General features: G+C 42.3%; 1 protein-coding gene across 1 annotated transcript in view; it reads right to left on the bottom strand.

Annotated features, from left to right (window-relative positions):
* The window catches only part of LOC122162068 (titin-like), a 236491-nt gene that overhangs the window by 165926 nt on the left and 52529 nt on the right, over positions 1–18036 (bottom strand). The window contains exons 45-62 of the mRNA XM_042821962.1: positions 16971–17534; positions 8696–8977; positions 7818–8096; positions 7439–7720; positions 6651–6929; positions 6237–6524; positions 5754–6032; positions 5373–5651; positions 4991–5269; positions 4597–4884; positions 4168–4455; positions 3109–3390; positions 2109–2387; positions 1713–1994; positions 1292–1570; positions 882–1169; positions 410–688; positions 47–325 (exon numbers count right to left, since the gene is read on the bottom strand). Coding sequence (XP_042677896.1) covers positions 47–325; positions 410–688; positions 882–1169; positions 1292–1570; positions 1713–1994; positions 2109–2387; positions 3109–3390; positions 4168–4455; positions 4597–4884; positions 4991–5269; positions 5373–5651; positions 5754–6032; positions 6237–6524; positions 6651–6929; positions 7439–7720; positions 7818–8096; positions 8696–8977; positions 16971–17534 — 5355 coding nt within the window. The remainder of the gene's footprint in view (positions 1–46; positions 326–409; positions 689–881; positions 1170–1291; positions 1571–1712; positions 1995–2108; positions 2388–3108; positions 3391–4167; positions 4456–4596; positions 4885–4990; positions 5270–5372; positions 5652–5753; positions 6033–6236; positions 6525–6650; positions 6930–7438; positions 7721–7817; positions 8097–8695; positions 8978–16970; positions 17535–18036) is intronic.

Here is an 18036-nt window from a genome sequence, read left to right as displayed (position 1 = left end):
GCAGAGCATCACTGGGGTACCCTAGGGGATCAAGGGTGGTGCGTACCTAAGATAGATACAAGGCTGTGACAAATATCCCCACCCGCTTCATTTGACACCTCACAGGTATATTCGCCTTCATCACTCTTGGTGCTGTTGAAGATTTCAAGAATGCCAGATTTGTCAGTAGTTGTAACACTGCAGCGTTGAGACTGAGCTATTGGCATGCCATTTCTTTTCCAGGTAACAGAGATGGGAGGGGTACCCGTGTAGATACTTTCCAAAACAATGGACTTTCCTTGTTCTACACTGAAATCACTTAACTTCTTCATGAAGACTGCAGGCTCTGTGTGGAGGCACAGGTCAATAAGGTGAGGGACAAGTGTGGCAGTGCTGCAGAGACACATCTATGCATAGACAAAACACACACCTTTCACAAAGAGTTGAGTTGTGCAAGAGGCACTGCCAGCATCATTTGTGACAACACAGGCATAGTCCCCACTGCTCCCTGGCTCCACGTTGAACAGCTGCAGTTGTGCCTTAGACTCATCCAGAGAAATGGAGCAGGTGCTGTCTGGCACCAGCTCCCTGATGCCTCGGAACCAGGTGACTTTGAAGGGCGTGCTGCCCTTGATATGGCTAGTGAATGTCACACTTGATCCAGGCAAAACTTCCTGGGGATCAGGTGTCTTCACAAAAGAAGGTGGTTCTAAGGTCACACAAAGAAGTGAAGAGGGAGAAAGATATTAATAGGAGATTTCCTGTTGGGGATGAAATCTAAAACAGGTTTAAAATAAAGAGAGTGCAAGGGAGAAACCAGAAAAAAATACACGAAATAAGAGATATGGTATAAAGAGGGAAGAAGCGTTTTGTAGAAGGGTATGTGATACCCTTCCACTGACCTTGTACAGTCAAGAAGGCACTGCATTCATCAGATCCAGCCACATTAGTTGCCACACAAGTATATGGCCCTGTATCTGTGACATCCAGGGCATTCAGCTTCAAAGCACAAATGTTATCCAAGAATGAGATTTCGTATTTTTCCCCACCAACAATCTCATTCCCATCCTGAAACCAGGCCACAGACATGGGGGACGTGCCAGACACTTTGCACTCCAGCAGCACTGAGGATCCCAGCACCCCATTTGTTTCCTTTAATTTTCTTGAGAATGAAGGAGGAACAAGGCGATCTAAGTAAGACAGTGCAGAAGAAGAATAAGAAAAGTGCACGTCGGTTGTTTTTTTTTTCAGTGGAAAATGAAAAAAATAAAACCACCCAAAACTCCTGTCTTTAAAAAGATAGAGAGCTGACCTGAAACATCAACTGAAGAAGTGCAGCTGCTGTCCCCCACCTCATTGTGCACCTCAAAAGTATACAAGCCCCTGTCACTCTTCTCTGCAGAAAAGACTTTCAAAGTAGATACATTGTTGAAAAAGGTAATCTGGTATTTGCGGTCACTCCTCAGCTCTCTGCCGTCTTTATACCACTTGGTGATAAGTTCAGGCGTCCCCCCTACTCTGCACTCCAGGGTAAAAGGGTTGCCTGCCATCACTGTGATCGGCTCAGTCTTCTCTAAGATGACTGCTGGTTCTGAAACAGGAAGGAAAGGGAAAATGCATCATCAGGAAATTCACCTGCAAACCACTAAGCAGAGGATAAAAGAAGCAAATAAAGGTGGTAGAGGAAACTGCAAGCCACAAGATATGGTACCTGTGGAGCAGGCTATACCCACCTAGGACTTGTAAAAATGCAGAGCACTCCCTCATGCCAGCGTCATTTTTAATCTGACAGATGTACTTTCCAACATCCGCTCCCTCAGCACTGGCAATCTCAAGAGTTGCAATATTGTCCATAAACCACATTTGGACATTTTCACTCTCCCTAATAACTTCACCCTTGTCTTTCAGCCATACAACAGAAATTGGTGGGGACCCTTCCACCACTGCCTGCAGGGCTGTTGGCTCTCCAACGAAGATTGCAGTGTCACTCAGCTTCTTGGTGAAGCGTGGGGGCTCTGATGGTAAGAATGAGGCAGAGGAGATTAATCACACATGCGTGCTTGAAAGAGATGCAGCCAGGAGATCAAGAAAAGAAGGCATTGGTATTGTTGATCCTTTAGCATACAAACCTTTGAATTTCACTGGGCAGGTACAAGTGTCACTCCCCACTTCATTCATTGCCTTGCACTGATATTCTCCAGTATCTTGAGATTCCAGGCTGAGTATGTGAAGGCTGGCAATGGAGTGCTTTGCTGTTACCTTGAACTTCTTGCTGCTCCGAACCTGCCTCCGGTCCTTGAACCAAGCCACCTCAAAGGGTGGAGTCCCTGCTATCTCACACTGGAGGATAACATCCGAGCCTTTAAGTGTGTCCACAGGGCTCGGCACCTTGCTAAAAACAGGCGGTTCTATAAAAAAAAGAATCACATCATAAAGTGTGAGACTGCTTCCCTGGGTAAGTTTCTGGATAGTATCAAAAGGCAACTTATTCAGGAAGGAGGCCTGTACTTCTTCTATTTAGTCTCCAAATACATGGCCTCTCCTCTAAAAAATGCTGAGCACATCTTTCCAGGAATTCATCCCAAGCACTCAGAGTCTCAAGGCCAATATGGCACTTCTGTATCTGGAATCAGAGCACAGATCCCTCCCCCAGAGTCATTCTCCCCTCTCTCCAGGACCATATTCCAGCTTTCCCCATCTCTTTCCAATTATGAAAGTTACAATCAATTAGGTTCAGTGCAAAAGCCCTCCTCTTACTAGATTTCACTCCTGTCTGAATCAACGTATATGAAAAGGAGGCAGAGAGATGGCTGCAAAGCGTGTCCAGCTCTCTCACCATGGCTGGTGCTCCAGCTATTCCATGCTTCTCTTCTGAGCTGGCAACCTTGCCTTATTCAGCTTGCAATTGACTTAAATGGGGAGGGGCAAGGGAGTGGCTACACAGCGTTCAACACCCACTACCACTTTCTGCCTACTTTCTGTTGCCTATATCACATCTCTGTTCAAATGTGAGAGCAGCTGGAGACACTGCCCCAGCAGCCAAAACTACCACGGTGGCAGCTCCCTGCCTCGGTGTGCAGCTGAAAGTGGGATCAGGATTGCGGTGGTGTGTGGAGCCATGCTGCTGACCTTTAACGGATACTGAAGTGCTACAGCTGGCAGCGCCGGCAGAGTTTTGGGCTTCACATATATAATCACCGGCATCCTCAGCGCTGGCATCCAAGATAGTTAGCACTGCTGTAGACTCTACAAAGGACATGTGGAGCCTGTTGCTCGCCTGGAGTGCCTGATCATTCTTGTACCACGTGATCTTGATCTCTGGTGTGCCAGTGATTTTACATTCAAGTTGAACCGTGTCTCCCTGCCTCACAAACTGCAAAGCTTCAGGCTTCTTGATGAACTTGGGAGGTTCTGCAGAAAAAAAGTATGTAGAGAATGACAGCACGCATTTGCCACATGAAATCTACAATGCTGAGCAAAAGTCACAGGGAGCACAAGAGCACTGGAGTGCAACAAAGAAGGAAAGATGTAAGAAGGATTAAAGATGGCAAAAAGAACCAAAACTCGGTTTCGCCCACTCTGGAGGTGTAAAAGACACTTGAACGACGATTGTTCCACTCAAGAGAAATTTTGAAGTTACCTTTGTGGGGTGAAAATATTCCAAGAGCAGCACAAATGTAGTGACAAGCCCATCTCCCCCAGGATCCTACCCCAGAAGCATCAAAAATGGTAGGTACAGTGGCACTTGCTTGCATATCTTTAAGGCATATTTCTGCATGAAGAACTTAAGTAACTTATAGTCCAGGTTAAATCAGTAATTAACAACTCTAACTGAAATATGCAAGATAGTTGTATTTTACCATAGAATAATCACTACGCATGAATACCCCTGTAAGTGTAATTTAAGCACTAATGAAGAAGTAGGATATTATCACGTGCAGCTCTCCATACCAACAAAGAGCTTTGCAAAGAGATTTGTCCCTTTGGAGAATTGGCAGGTACACAAATTTTCTATTGGCACACAGTATGAGAGCAGCAGAGTCATCTCATGGCATGTCTGCTTTCTGAAAAGCTCACTTCTATGTATTTCCAAGCTGAAAAGGGTGGAAGATGAGGCTCACTAATAAAGAGGCCTCTATACCCAAGAGAAAGAGAACATGCAAACAAAGTTGGCTTAATCACAAATACCTTTCACAGTGAGTTGGGCTGAGCAAAAGTCTTTCCCAGCTTCATTACTAGCCTGGCAAGCATATTGGCCAGAGTCTCCTTTACCCACTCTGAGCACTCGAAGATGAGCTGTGTTTGCTACAAAAGTGATATTGAAGTTTCCTCCAGTTCGGATCTCCCGACCATCCTTGGACCAGGTGATTTGTATTGGCTGGGCTCCAGTAACATGGCATTCAAAATCAGCACTTTCTCCAAAAGGCACATCAATAGATTCTGGCTTAGTATCAAAGACAGGTGCTTGCTTGGGTTCTAGAAACACACACACAAAAAAAACAATATAATGCTCATACAGCTCATAGAAAAGTTAATCCAAAACACAGATACCATTCCATACATAAAATGGGAAGGAGGCACCTGTGATCCAGGCAAAAGTTTTATAAGCCAACACACCTGTCACTGTAAGCCTAGCACTTGTGTTGGCAGTGCCCACAGCATTAGTGGCTGTGCAGGTGTATTGCCCAGTGTGATTCATCTCTGTTTGCACCAGTTGCAACACTGCAACATTATCTACAAAAGACATGTGCACACTGTGGTCATCACTTAATTGCACACCATCTTTATGCCAAGTCACAGTGATGGGTTCTGAGCCATTGAGTCGACACATAAGTTTAAGGGGTAAACCAACAGGGTGTTCGATGTCTTTTAATCTTCTTGCAAAGGAAGGTGGTCGTTTGCGTTCTGGAAGAAAACAAGTAAAAGATAAATGTATGCCAAGAAGCAATTTTTTATATAATTTTGCAAGAGAAGAAGTACAGTAAAGAAGCATTTGGAACAAAATCATCACCTTGAACTGTTAAGAGAGCCTTTGTAGATGCAGTTCCTACACTGTTTTCTGCCTTGCAGATATATTCGCCGCTGTCATTGATAGCCACTTTGTTGAAAGTGAGGGAAGCAATGTTGTCTTTAAAGAACACTTTGTACTCAGGAGTAGACCTGAGTTTTGTATCACCTTTGTACCAAGACACAATAATTTCTGGGGTTCCAGCAACATGACATTGCAATGTTGTATAATCCCCAACTGACACCTCAAGAGGTTCCATGTGTGTAACAAAATAGGGAGGTTCTAAAAAGAGAAGCAATGAGATAGGCTCATTATATAGTGCCAGGCTTTTGAAAGCACATACTTCAAAGAATAGGCAAGAAAAAGAAGAAAAGGAAGAACACACCTAGAGTAGATACTACAGCTTCACAAACATCTCTTCCTGCCTCATTTTCAACATGGCAGGTGTATTCTCCTGCATCCTCTTTCGTGCTGTCAAGGATCTCCAGGATACAGGATTTCTCTGTGGTAGTGATGCTGCATTTGTGAGACTGAGCGAGTGTGTGGCCATTCTTCTTCCATGTCACAGAGATGGGCAAGCTGCCCGTGTATGTGCCCTCCAGGATGATGGGCTTACCAGGTTCCACATATTGATCACTCAGTTTCTTCACAAAAACAGCCGGTTCTAATGAAGGGTAAGAATTCAGAAGCGTTGAGCATAGCAGTTACAAATGGAAAGAAAGAAACAGTATTTTAGGGCATACAAAGAAATGCAATATTTACGAACCTTTTACTGTAAGATGTGTTGTACAATTTGCCCTGCCAGCTTCATTAGTCACTAGACAAGTGTATTCTCCGCTTTGGAGAGGGGTTACATCAAATAACTCAAGCTCCACAACAGAGTCCTCTAAGTAAATATTGCATCTGTCTCCTGGCACAAGCTCACTGGCTCCTCTAAACCAGTTCACCTTAAAAGGAGGAGTTCCTCTGATAACACCTGTAAAAGTTACGCTTGTGCCTGGCAAGACATCCAAAGGCTCAGGTGTCCTCTCAAAAGATGGTGGTTCTAAACATATAAGAGAAAAAGAGAGATAAGGCAGTTGGTACAGCATAACCCCAGCATTTCCACATACCTACTGAAGTTAAAGAAGAAAACCTTTACTTTCTAGTCAGTAATATCTCTCAATATGCTTACAAAAGACCAGAGGCAATTTTAAGAAAGAAAGAGAAAAGATTAGCTCAGAGAGCTTGCTGACCATCATATACTGACCTTGGACAGTCAATACAGCACTGCATTCATCTGAACCAGCTACATTGGTAGCTTTGCAGGTGTAAGTTCCAGTATCTGAATTGCTCAGTGAATTCACTTCTAAAATACACAGGTTATCAGTAAATGTGATATTATGTTTTTCCCCACTAACTAACTTCATTCCATTTTGGAACCAGTCAATAGATATAGGAGGTGAACCCGCCACTTTGCATTCAAGAAGTGCTGAGGAACCCAGGACACCAGGGGTTTCCTTTAGCTTTCTTGTGAAAGAAGGAGGAATTATTCGATCTGCATAAAAAAAATATAATAAATCCATTGTTAGAAAGAAAAGGAGGAAAGGAATGGAATCAAGAAAAGAATATGCGAATAAAAGAAAGTTTTAGTAAAAGATAGAAGACAAACTACACAACCAACCTAAAACTTCAACCGATGCCGTGCAACTGCTTTTCCCCACATCATTTTGCACTGCAAAAGTGTACAATCCACCATCTTCTTTCTCTGTGTCCATAATTTTAAGTGTAGATACTTTGTTGACAAAAGTAATTCTGTATTTTTGGCTGCTGGTCAGTTCTTTGCCATCCTTAAACCACCCAGTGGATAGTTCTGGTGTGCCTGCCACTTTGCACTCCAAAGTACAGGCATCTCCTATAGTAACCCTCATTGGCTCTGCCTTCTCTACAATGACTGCAGGCTCTGGAAGGAGAGACAATTAACACGTGTAGTGAAAACTGGATATCAATAGTAATATCTGCAAGTATTATTACACTGAATTCAGGGCTTATATGTTTGATACTAAGGTTGTCTCAGTTTGTTGGGTTGGGAAATATTTTCAACTCTGTTTTTCCATCTTTTAACCCACTCTAAACTAGATATTTCAGATGTTCTCCAACACGGAGAACAAGTATTTTGAAACTTCTGGAAGATAAACGCAACTATCTGTCTTTCTTCAAGCATGCATGAGCAGAAGACATGGCTTAGGAATACAGACAACCGAACATCACAGTGAAGAGGCCTGTAGTTCCTTTCACTTCTATCCTTGGGCAACTGGAAAAAAGCAACCCAGCTAATATTTACTGGAGACACAGGATTCTCTGTTTTGCCTGTTTTGAATTCAGCAGCATAAGCAAAGGATGCATCTGATACTAAATTACCAAGTTTCTAACTTAACGAAGATGTTCTATAAATTTGTGCTTTTTACAAACCTAGGATAGTTAAGGTAGCCATACACTCGCGACTTCCAGCATCATTTCTGATCTGGCAGATATATTTCCCAGCACTGCTTGTTTCTGTGTGTACAAGCTGTAAAGTTGCAATATTTTCCATAAATGTGATCTTTGTGTTTTCGCTTTCTCTAATAATTTCTTCCTTGTCTTTAAGCCACTGCACAGAAATCGGCTGGGAGCCCTCCACTCTTGCTTGTAACTCCACTGGTTCACCAACCACAACAGTCACGCTGTTTATTTTTGTCACGAATTTCGGCGGTTCTGGACAAGAAACATGCAGTTGTAGTAAATACAGTGTCTACAAAAAAGAGGAGCAATGCGGTGCCATTGGGAGCACTACAGAAGGCCAATATCTTACCTTTCAGCTTCATCGTGCAAAAGCAAGTGTCACTTCCTACGTCGTTCTGAGCTTTGCATTGATATTCACCAACATCTGCAACTTCAACATTAAGAATGCGAATGCTTGTATGGTAGTTCTTTGCTGTAACCTTATACTTCTTACTACTGCGGATCTGTCTCTTGTCTTTGTACCAGGTAACGTCAAATGGTGGTGTTCCTGAAATCTCACATTCCAGGCTAACCTCAGTTCCTCTGAGCATGTCTACTGGAGAGGGCTTCCTGCTGAACACAGGAGGTTCTACCAAGGGAAGAAAGGATCATTTTTAGAAAGGAGTATAGAAATCTTTGATCAACAGTTTATTTATATAAGCTCTTCCACATCAAGACTGCTGGGACAACCAACAGAAGTACGACGACTTCACTCAATTTTCTGGGCACATCATGAAAGGCAGGTGAGCTTTCAGAGCTCTGAGCTCCTTTGTAGAAAAGGTAAAAAATAGAGGTGTGATCTTTGACAGAGAGGGTATAGGTCTCATAGTCTGTACTAGAGGGTGTAAAACTGACACTGATTAGTTTGGATCTGTTCTTCATAATTCATATTGCAGCTCCATAGTATAGCAGATCTACCTGTCTTGGGCCTTGGGGAGACTTGGTAGTCATGGGGAACACCTAGTCTAGTACACATCTGCATTACAAATAACTCTTCCTCAAACTGTGGAAGAAGAGGTGAGGAGATATTAAGAAAAAAAACCAAAAAAACAAAAAAACATGAAGAAAAAGGTACTGCCTGAAATTAGAAGTGAATCTAATGTTTTTGTGGATTTCAAGGGGGCGGGGGGGGAGGGGGAACCACTAGGGAAAAATAGGATGTACTCAGGGAAGAAGACGACAGCTAACCTTTCACTGTGACTTTGGTACTGCAGCTGGCCTTGCCGGCAGGGTTCTGAGCTTCACAGATGTAGTCACCACTCTCGTCTGTACTGAGATGATTCATTTCAAGTACAGCCATAGAGTCGATGAATGAGGTCCGGAATTTTTCACTGGCAACAATTTCATGGTCGTTTCTGAACCACACTACTTTCATTTCTGGAGATCCACTTACTTTGCACTCAAGCCGGGCTGAGTCACCCTGTTTTACTATTTTTGTTGCCTCTAGCTTCTTAGCAAACTTGGGTGGTTCTAAAAAACCAAAAAAGTGGAGTCAGAAAGGTCTGAATACTGGAAAAGAAAGAGGATGGAAAAGAGCAAGTCAAACAAGCACGGGTTGCAAATGCAGAGCAGGGAATTCACTTGGCAAGGTATCAAAGATCACTAAGGTGGGCATGGCAGAAAGAAAAGCAAAGAAATAGACAGAAAGACTTCAAAACAGCAAGAAAATGTGCACACCTGTTACCATCAACATTGTAGTGCAAGAGTCACTGCCAACATCATTTGAAATATGGCAAGTGTAGTGCCCACTCCTAGAAGAATCCACTGAATAGAGGGTTAAGAACCCAGTTGACCCTTCAATCCCAATGAAACAAGTTGGACCAGATACAAGTTCTAAATCCTCTTTGAACCACTTTACTGTAAATGGTGGTGTTCCTTTTAGTGTGGCCTTAAATTCCACCGTGGAATCTGGGATGGCTTGCTGGCTTTCAGGTTTTACTAAGAAGCTTGGTGGCTCTGCAGTTTTTAAGAAAAAGAAACGTTAAGTTATATCAAGAATGCCTAAGAATGAAGAAAATGAGTAAGTTAAGCAGAGGCACTGAATGCATAAGAGGTTAAAGATCCCAGCAAGAAAATGGAGACCAAGTTTCCAACATTAAGAGGTATAAGAGTGCTACATTAGCATAAGATTTACAGGTTTTTCTCAAGAAAAAAAAAGTAGTCAAAGAGTTTCAAACCTTTCACTGTCAGGACAGCACTGCAAGAATCACTTCCGGCAATGTTAGAGACATTACATGTGTAATTTGCAGTGTCTGTCAGCTCTAGATTAGCAATCTCAAGTGACATGGTGTTCTCGTGGCACAGGCTTCTATATTTTGCACTGTCAGTTATTTCTTTCCCATCCTTGAACCATTTGGCAGAAATGGGAAGTGATCCAGAGACTTTGCACTCCATCTGAATAGAAGATCCCAGAACCGTATCCTTTTTGGTTAGCTTTTTGATAAATAAGGGAGGAATTGCTTGATCTGTACAACACAAAACATGGCAAAAATGCACTGGTTACTTTACTGCTTATCTTTCACAATCTACTTTTTTTTTATTTTTTTTTCACTCTCTTCTTGTTAGATTGGCAAATTTGCCAAATGACAATACAAACCTAGCACAGTCAGAATAGCTTCGCAGGTGCTACTTCCGAAGTCATTTTCAACCTTAAAACTGTATGTACCACTATCTTCCTTTGATACAGGTTCAATCCTGAAACTGGCCACATTGTTTTCAAAGCTCATTGTGTAATATCTACTGGGTAGAAGCTGTCTGCCATCTTTGTACCATTTTATTCGGAGCTCTGGTGTCCCCTCCACAGTACATTCCAAAGTCACAGGGTCTCTTTCAGTAACTTTAAGTGATTTAGCCTTTTCTATAATCCGTGCAGGCTCTGTGATACAAGTACAAAATACAAATGTGGTACAAAAATGGTTGTTAGTGACACTGAAAAGTGACTGATTTTCAAGGATGAGCTTGAAGGGGTGCAGCTACACACCTTGCACAAAAAGCAAAGCAAAGCATTTCTCCACTCCAGATTCATTCTTTGCCTGGCAGGTATATCTCCCCCTGTGGCTGAGGTCGACATTGGTAAGTTTCAATGTGGCCACATTATTCTCAAAGGTAATGTGGTGGTGTTCATCATCTTCCAGTATCTTCTCATCCTTTATCCATGACACAAATAAGGGTTGAGCACCTGCTACGACACACTGGAAGGATGCGGAGCCTTTCAAAACAGTAGTGACATTCTCCAGTTTCTTGACAAAGGATGCTGGTTCTGTGGTGTGAGGTTTTATTGCGTAGAAGGGTAAGTCATGGAAAGGGAATAAAGGAGAGATCACATAAGGTCATCTTAGTCACTGTACTTCAGCTAGTGGCAGTAATCTTTGGGGTACTTTTCAGGAGACTGACCTTTCAAGCTGAGCCTTGTGCTACAAGAACAGCTTCCAACTTCGTTTGATATAATGCACTGATATTCACCTACATCTGAGGTGTCACAGTTGGTCACATTAAGAGTAAATATTGATTCTTTGGTGGAGATAGCATATTTCTTGCTGCTGAACATCTCCTTATTATTCTTCAGCCATTTCACCTCAAATGGAGGAGTACCAGTCACCTCACACTCGAGCATGGCATCCAAACCCTTTACTACCTCAGTAGGTCTCAACTCTCGAACAAATGTTGGAGGCTCTATAAAGAGGAATAAAGGGAAAGTGGATAGTAACCTTGGTAATTATGAGGGGAGTAATGGTCTCCCCCATTTCATCACTCTAGTTATGTGGCACAGTTGGATGATGACAAAATTTTCAAAACCAACCTTTTACTTTCAACTCGATGCTGCAGCTCTCACTACCTGCATCGTTGTGGGCTTCACAAACATAAATCCCACTATCTGACACTCTGGCTTGAGTGACTTTCAAAGTGGCTAGACCATCAATGAAAGAGATGCCGTACTTAGCTTCATCAGTCATTTCATTCCCATCCAAGTACCACGTGACACGTATCTCTGGTGTTCCTACTACATGGCACTCAAAAGTAGTGGACTGTCCTTCACGCAAAGCTACTACAGGAGTTGGCATCTGAATAAACCTGGGGGGCTCTAGAAGACAGACAAAAAAAGTGAGGTTTCATAACATTCAGTTTTTGGAAATAACTTTTCCAAAAAGTGTTTCCTGTCTCCTCCCCCTCATTTGTACAGAAAAAACAGAACAACAAAGATGTGAATAACACTGAGCTGCACACCTTTTACAAACAAAGTTGCTTTACATGTTGCAGTCCCCACATCATTGCTTATCTGACAAGTGTAGTTTCCAGAGTCAGACATCCTAGCTGAGAAGAGCTCCAGCACACTAGATGTGTCATCCATCCAGACAGAACGATTGGCTCCAGAAAGGAGCTCCTGGCTGTCTTTAAACCACTTTATCTGCAGAGGAGTAGAGCCTTTCACCAATGCTTTGAACTGAACCCTAGCATGGGGCACAACTTCTTGGGACTGAGGCTTTTCCACAAAATATGGTGGCTCTATAACATGGGAGGAAAAAAAAAAGAAAGAGGATTACTTTCTTCTAGGAAAGTTCCCAAACTATGAATTAGAGACCTAATAAAGAAAAGAAGGAGCTCAAACCTTTGACGGTTAAGAACCCACTGCATTGGTTGCTTCCTGCTTTATTTGTTGCTTCACAAGTGTAAGAGCCACTGTCTGTGCCTTCGAGTTTATTGATTTCCAGAAAGGCAGTATTATCATGGAAAGAGTATTTGTGCTTTTCACTTGTTGTTATTTCTTGACCATCCTTGTACCACTGGATACTTATAGGATGAGAACCAGACACTATACATTCCAAGTGGACAAAAGATCCCTTAATGCTGTCCATTTTCTTGAGCTTTTTGGTGAATTTAGGTGGTATAATGAGATCTATCCAAGACAGAGTAAAAAGACAAAGTACGAAATTCAACCATGGCTGTGGTAGATGTCAACTCAGAATAAGAGAAAGTAAACAAAACCAATACTAAAAGAGGTCATACACACCTAGGACATTGATGCTGGCAGAACAGCTACTTCTTCCAACATCGTTGTGAACCTCAAATACATATTCCCCACTATCTTTCTTTTCCGCATGAAGTACCTTTAAGACTGAGACAGTATCTGTAACACTGATCTTATATTTTGGGCCTAAAGTCAATTCCTTGCCATCTTTGAACCATTTGGCTGTAATATCTTTTGTTCCAGAAAATTTACATTGCAAGGTTGCTGGGTCTCCCTCAGTCACATCTATTGACACAGCCTTATCCACGATTGTAGCAGGCTCTATTTTAAACAGAAAGACAGAGTGTTAAGGTAACCTGTAAAAACAACACTGGAAAAAAAACTGAGGTCACTGCAATTCAGAGTAGGACCAACCTTTGACAGTCAGCAGAGCAGAGCACCTCTGAATTCCTGCCTCATTTTTAGCCTGGCAGAAATATTTTCCATCATGTTTCAGTTCAATAGACTTCACCAGAAGAGTGGCAATATTGTTCACAAAGGTCATTTTGATATTACTGTCTTCAATAACTTCATCACTGTCTTTCAGCCAGGACACAGTGATGGGCAAGGAGCCTTTAACAGCAGCCTGAAACACGACTGTGCCCCCTCGAAGGGAACTAATGTTTTCTATCCTCTTCAAAAACTGGGGAGGCTCTAGCAGGAAGAAAGTGACTAAGTAAGTACAGGCCTGGTTCATGCTTGTGTGGCATGGAAACCACACTGGCACAAAATCACGCTTAGTGGAGTTTTCCACCTTGCACTAACCTTTCAGTGTGACCTCTGAACTGCAGAAACAGCTTCCCACATCATTTGTTACTCTACACTGATATTCACCAACATCAGACGCATCAAACCTGAAGACATGGAGGCTAATCAAAGATTTCTCAGTGCTTATTCTATGCTTCTTACTGCTCCGCACAGGCTTATCATCCTTCACCCAAAACACTTCAAAGGGAGGTGTACCAAGCACCTCACACTCCAAAACCACATCAGAATCCTTCAAGACTTCCATGGATTGAAACTCCTTTCTAAAATAAGGTGACTCTATAGTGCAAAAGAGAGAAAGAGCAGTTTATATTAATCACACTCTGGAAACTTGTAGAGCTGCACAGAATTTGAACAGACAAACTGGTTGAGTTGCTGGAAGTCACACACACCTTTGACTGTAACAATGGTACTGCAAGTATCTTTCCCAGCATCATTTCTGGCCTCACAAATATATTCCCCACTGTCTTCAGTCTCAACGTCTGTAAGATGAAGTACTGCCAAAGATTTTGTGAAAGACATCCTAAATTTGTCACTCTCTTTTAGCTCCCTGTCATCCTTGAACCATGTGATTTTAATCTCAGGAGTACCAGTGACTTTACAGGTCAGTTCAGCATATCCACCTTTCTTCACCAGGTGAGCTGGCTCTAGTTTCTCCGTAAAAGCAGCAGGTTCTGTGGGTTTAAGAAAAACGTTCAGTAACAAGAAGGCAGCAAAAAGTGCCACTGAAAGACAAAAAGACAGTAGGAATGCAAACCTTTTACAAACAACTTTGCAGTGGATGTTACTGAGCCAGCTACATTGGAGACTTTGCAGATGTATTTTCCTGAGTCATTTGGTTTGACTGCGTAAAGCTCTAAGTAACTTGCTAATGCCTCTGTCATAATGTAGCAGGCTCCTCCAGTCATCAGCTCAGTATCACCTTTAAACCATTTCACTGTCAGCGGTGTAGTGCCTTTAAATGTGCCCTTGAAACGCACAGTCGATGCAGGCAGTACATTCTGGGACTCTGGTTCTGCAATGAAGCTGGGTGGCTCTAGATTGCATTGAAAGGAAACAATTGCCAAGAATAAGATAAACATCCTGCATTCTGGGGAAGAAAATCATTATCTCACAAAAAGAAAAAAAAATGCAAGAATTTTGAAACAAATTTCCAAACCTTTTATAAACAAAGTACTACTGCTGTCTTTGCTACCAGCAGAGTTTGTGGCTCTGCAAATATAAACTCCAGCATCACTTGCATCTAGGTGTTTTATTTCCAAAGATGCAGAGCCTTCTGCAAAGTGTATTGTGTACTTCGCGCTTGTAGTGATCTCAGTGTCCTGCTTAAACCAAGAGACAGTCATTGGAAGAGAGCCAGAAATTTTGCAGTCTAGACGGCACGAGGTGCTAATGATGCTGTCAATGTTCTTCAGTGGTTTAGTAAAGAAGGGAGGGAGAGTGCGATCTGTTGGGTATGAAAAAACATGAAAGAAAGAAATACATGAACAAAAGAGAAATACAGTTCTACTTCTCGCTCTGCTAGACTCAGAGCAGAATAGCAGGGATCTTTGCCAGAGCCGGTACCAACCTAGCACAGTAAAGCTGGTAGTATAAGAGCTGATTCCCACATCATTGGATATTTCAAAGGTGTACTCGCCACTGTCCTGCATTTCAGCAGCATAAAACTTGAGTTGGGCAACATTATTTTTAAAGCTGATCCTGTATTTTTTGCTGGCAGGTAGTGGCTTTCCGTCTTTGAACCATTTGGTTTTTAGCTCTGGAGTGCCTGTGACAGTGTACTCCAAAATGGCTGGGTCTCCTGCTGTCACCTGAATAACTTCGGATTTTTCAATGATTTTGGCAGGTTCTACAACAGAATTAAACAATCAGCGTTAAGGACAAAAGTAAATTGCTCTTCTTAGGCGGGAGACAATGCAGAGGAAATGGCACTCCTCCACTGACCTTTAACTGCCAGTTCACCAAAACAGGACTGACTTCCTGCATCGTTCTCAGCCACACAAGTGTATTTGCCACCAGAGCTCAGCTGGACACCAGTAATTTGCAGTGTTGCTAGCCCGTGTTCAAATGCCACTCTCACTTTGTTATCATCTTGAATAATGTCTTTGCCTTTCATCCACATCACAGAAATAGGCTCTGACCCTTTCACCACAGCCTGTAACGTAACATTGTCTCCAGCCAGAGCTGTCACGTTTTCAATTTTCTTAACAAAAGAAGGTGGTTCTAGTTCAAAGAAAAGAGATAAAAAGAAATACTCATCTGCTACATCATTCCACGAAATCCGCTGCACAAGACGAGACAATGCGCACAGTATATGACACAATTCAGTTAAAGAGCAGGCGAAGGAAAGAGCTACATTACCCAGCTGGAAGAGTAATGCAGAGCCCTTTAAGCCCAGTGTTCTTTAAATTCATAGGTTTGATGTCAGGTAAGAGTTAAGATATGCACAGAGTTTTAAGAGAAGATACCCTCCTCTCCACCCACCCGCAGAAATCCAAAGACAAGACGTTTTAAGAAATAAGAGGTTCCTGCAGTGAGCGGAGTGTTCTCTCTCCTACTGACCTTTCAAGATATATGTTGCACTGCATATGCACTTTCCAACTTCATTAGCTATGATGCATTCATATTCACCAACGTCTGCACTATTAAAAGACGACACCTCCAGAGAAACAACCGCTTTCTGAGAGGTCAACCTGTATTTTTTACTACTGCGGATCTGTTTCTTGTCTTTGTACCAGCTAATCTCAAATGGTCCGGTGCCAGCAACCTCACACTGAAGAACGGTGTTTGTTCCCTTCACTACCTCTGCTGGTTCAAGTGTTCGGACGAAAGATGGAGGCTCTATAAAAGCAGCAAGAAATGATTAATTGCCCATGCCAAAATAAAAGGAAGATTGTTCTCAAGTGTGACTGTCAGCAGCATGAAGAACAGACCTTTGACAACTACTTCTGTGGTGCAGCTGTCGCTTCCAACCTCATTTACGGCTTCACATGAATAGCTTCCACTGTCATCAACCTTCATCTCCCAGATGTCTAACACAGCCACAAAATTGACAAAAGACATCTTGTGTGTATTGCTTTCAAGGATTTTCTTATTGTCCTTGAACCAAGAAACCTGGATTTCAGGAGACCCTTTGATTTTACATTGAAGCCGTGCAGAGTCACCCGGGGTCAGTAAATAAGATGGATCAACCTTCTTCACAAAGGATGGTGGTTCTAAAAATAGGAAGTAAAAAAAAAAAAAAAAAAAAAGACGAAGGGAAGAGGAAGGGAGAAGAGAGAAGGAGGGGGAAGGACGGGGGAAAAACAAGGTAGGGAGAGAAGGGGAAAGAAAATAAAAGAAGCCTGAAATACAAAGACTGGTTCCTAGCACCAGAACAAAATGTGACTTTAGAAAAAGATCAACACAACAAACGCTGAGCTGCAATTCTTGTGGTCTCTCTTGCCCTTCCCCCCCTCCGCCTCTCCCCCACATGCAGGAGCAACTCTTGGATGTGTTTAACAAAAGAAATACTGAAGCAACGCACAGTGCATTGAAAGGCAGCTGGGGAAAAAAGCAAGAGATGAGTGGAGCTGATGGAAGATCTGAGGGGAGTTCACAGCATTATTTCACCTCAGAAAAGAATTTGCCTGCAAAAAAAAGAAAGCGGGACCCGAAGAAGGGAAAGGTAAGTGGGACCTAAGACTATCTTACCTCTGACTGTGACACTGGCCGAAGAGGAGCTGCTTCCTGCCTCATTTGAAACGGTGCATACATAATGGCCGGAATCCTTGAGTTTAGCCAGAGGAATTTCAAGTGAGGCTATTTTGTCTTCAAAGAAAATTTTATAATCTTTGCCAGGAGGGATTTTGTTTCCATCTTTTGTCCACTCTACTTTTACTTTCCTATCTTCATCTACCTGGCATTCAAGACGTATCTTCTTATTGACTGCTGACTGCACTGATTGCAAAACTTTAATAAAGTGAGGCTTGTCTATAATAACCATTTCAGCCTGGCAAACATCAGCCCCAAACTTATTAGAAGCTTTGCAGGTGTAAATCCCCCTGTCACTGGTGGTGAGAAGGGAAATTTCTAACACGTGCTTGTTTTCTACTTTGGAAATCTTGTAGTGGTCCGAAGATGAAATGGCTGTGCCGTCTTTCTGCCAGGCGACGTCAATGACTGGAGTGCCCGAAACGGTACACAGGAACTTGGCGCTTTTGCCCACAAAAGTGGTGATAGATTCAGGTCTGGTAAGAAACGTTGGTGGAAGTGCTTCTGCAAAATAAAGGGGTTCACTGTTATGCAGAGATGGGGAACAGATTATGCTGTCTCCTCATTTGCCGGGGACAGAGAACAGAAAGGGCAGTTTGCCACAAGTCACTCTTAAACAAAAGAAGTCAGCAGCGAAGGAGATAAGAGGTATTAAAGATCATGAATTTAAGATTTTGGTTTTGTACTTGGATCTATACAATGTTCCAGAGCTTAAAGGCATTTTAGCTCTGGAGCAATGTACAAACTAAAGGAAATAAAACTGAAACCCAGAAATTCCTTTCCTAAAAATAACACATTTGTACATGATTCCCTCCACCAAAGACATCTTAGCAAAGATCAAAAAGACTCTTCCCACAAAAAGTCAGAGTAAGAAAAAAAATAAAAATAAAAAATAACCAAAAAAGCCCGCAAGATGCTTAAAAAAAAAAAGAAAGAAAAAGAAAGAAAAAGAGAGAGAAGATAATTGCAGAGTTATCAATAGATTAAAAAAAATAGTTCTGCAAAT

Source organism: Centrocercus urophasianus, unplaced genomic scaffold (assembly GCF_019232065.1).
Source record: "Centrocercus urophasianus isolate 14NV4802_14NV808 unplaced genomic scaffold, USGS_Curo_1.0 seq_20, whole genome shotgun sequence".
NCBI classification, from domain to species: domain Eukaryota; kingdom Metazoa; phylum Chordata; class Aves; order Galliformes; family Phasianidae; genus Centrocercus; species Centrocercus urophasianus.
Note: the sequence above shows the minus strand (reverse complement) of the source record. Positions and strands in the feature narration are given on the sequence as shown.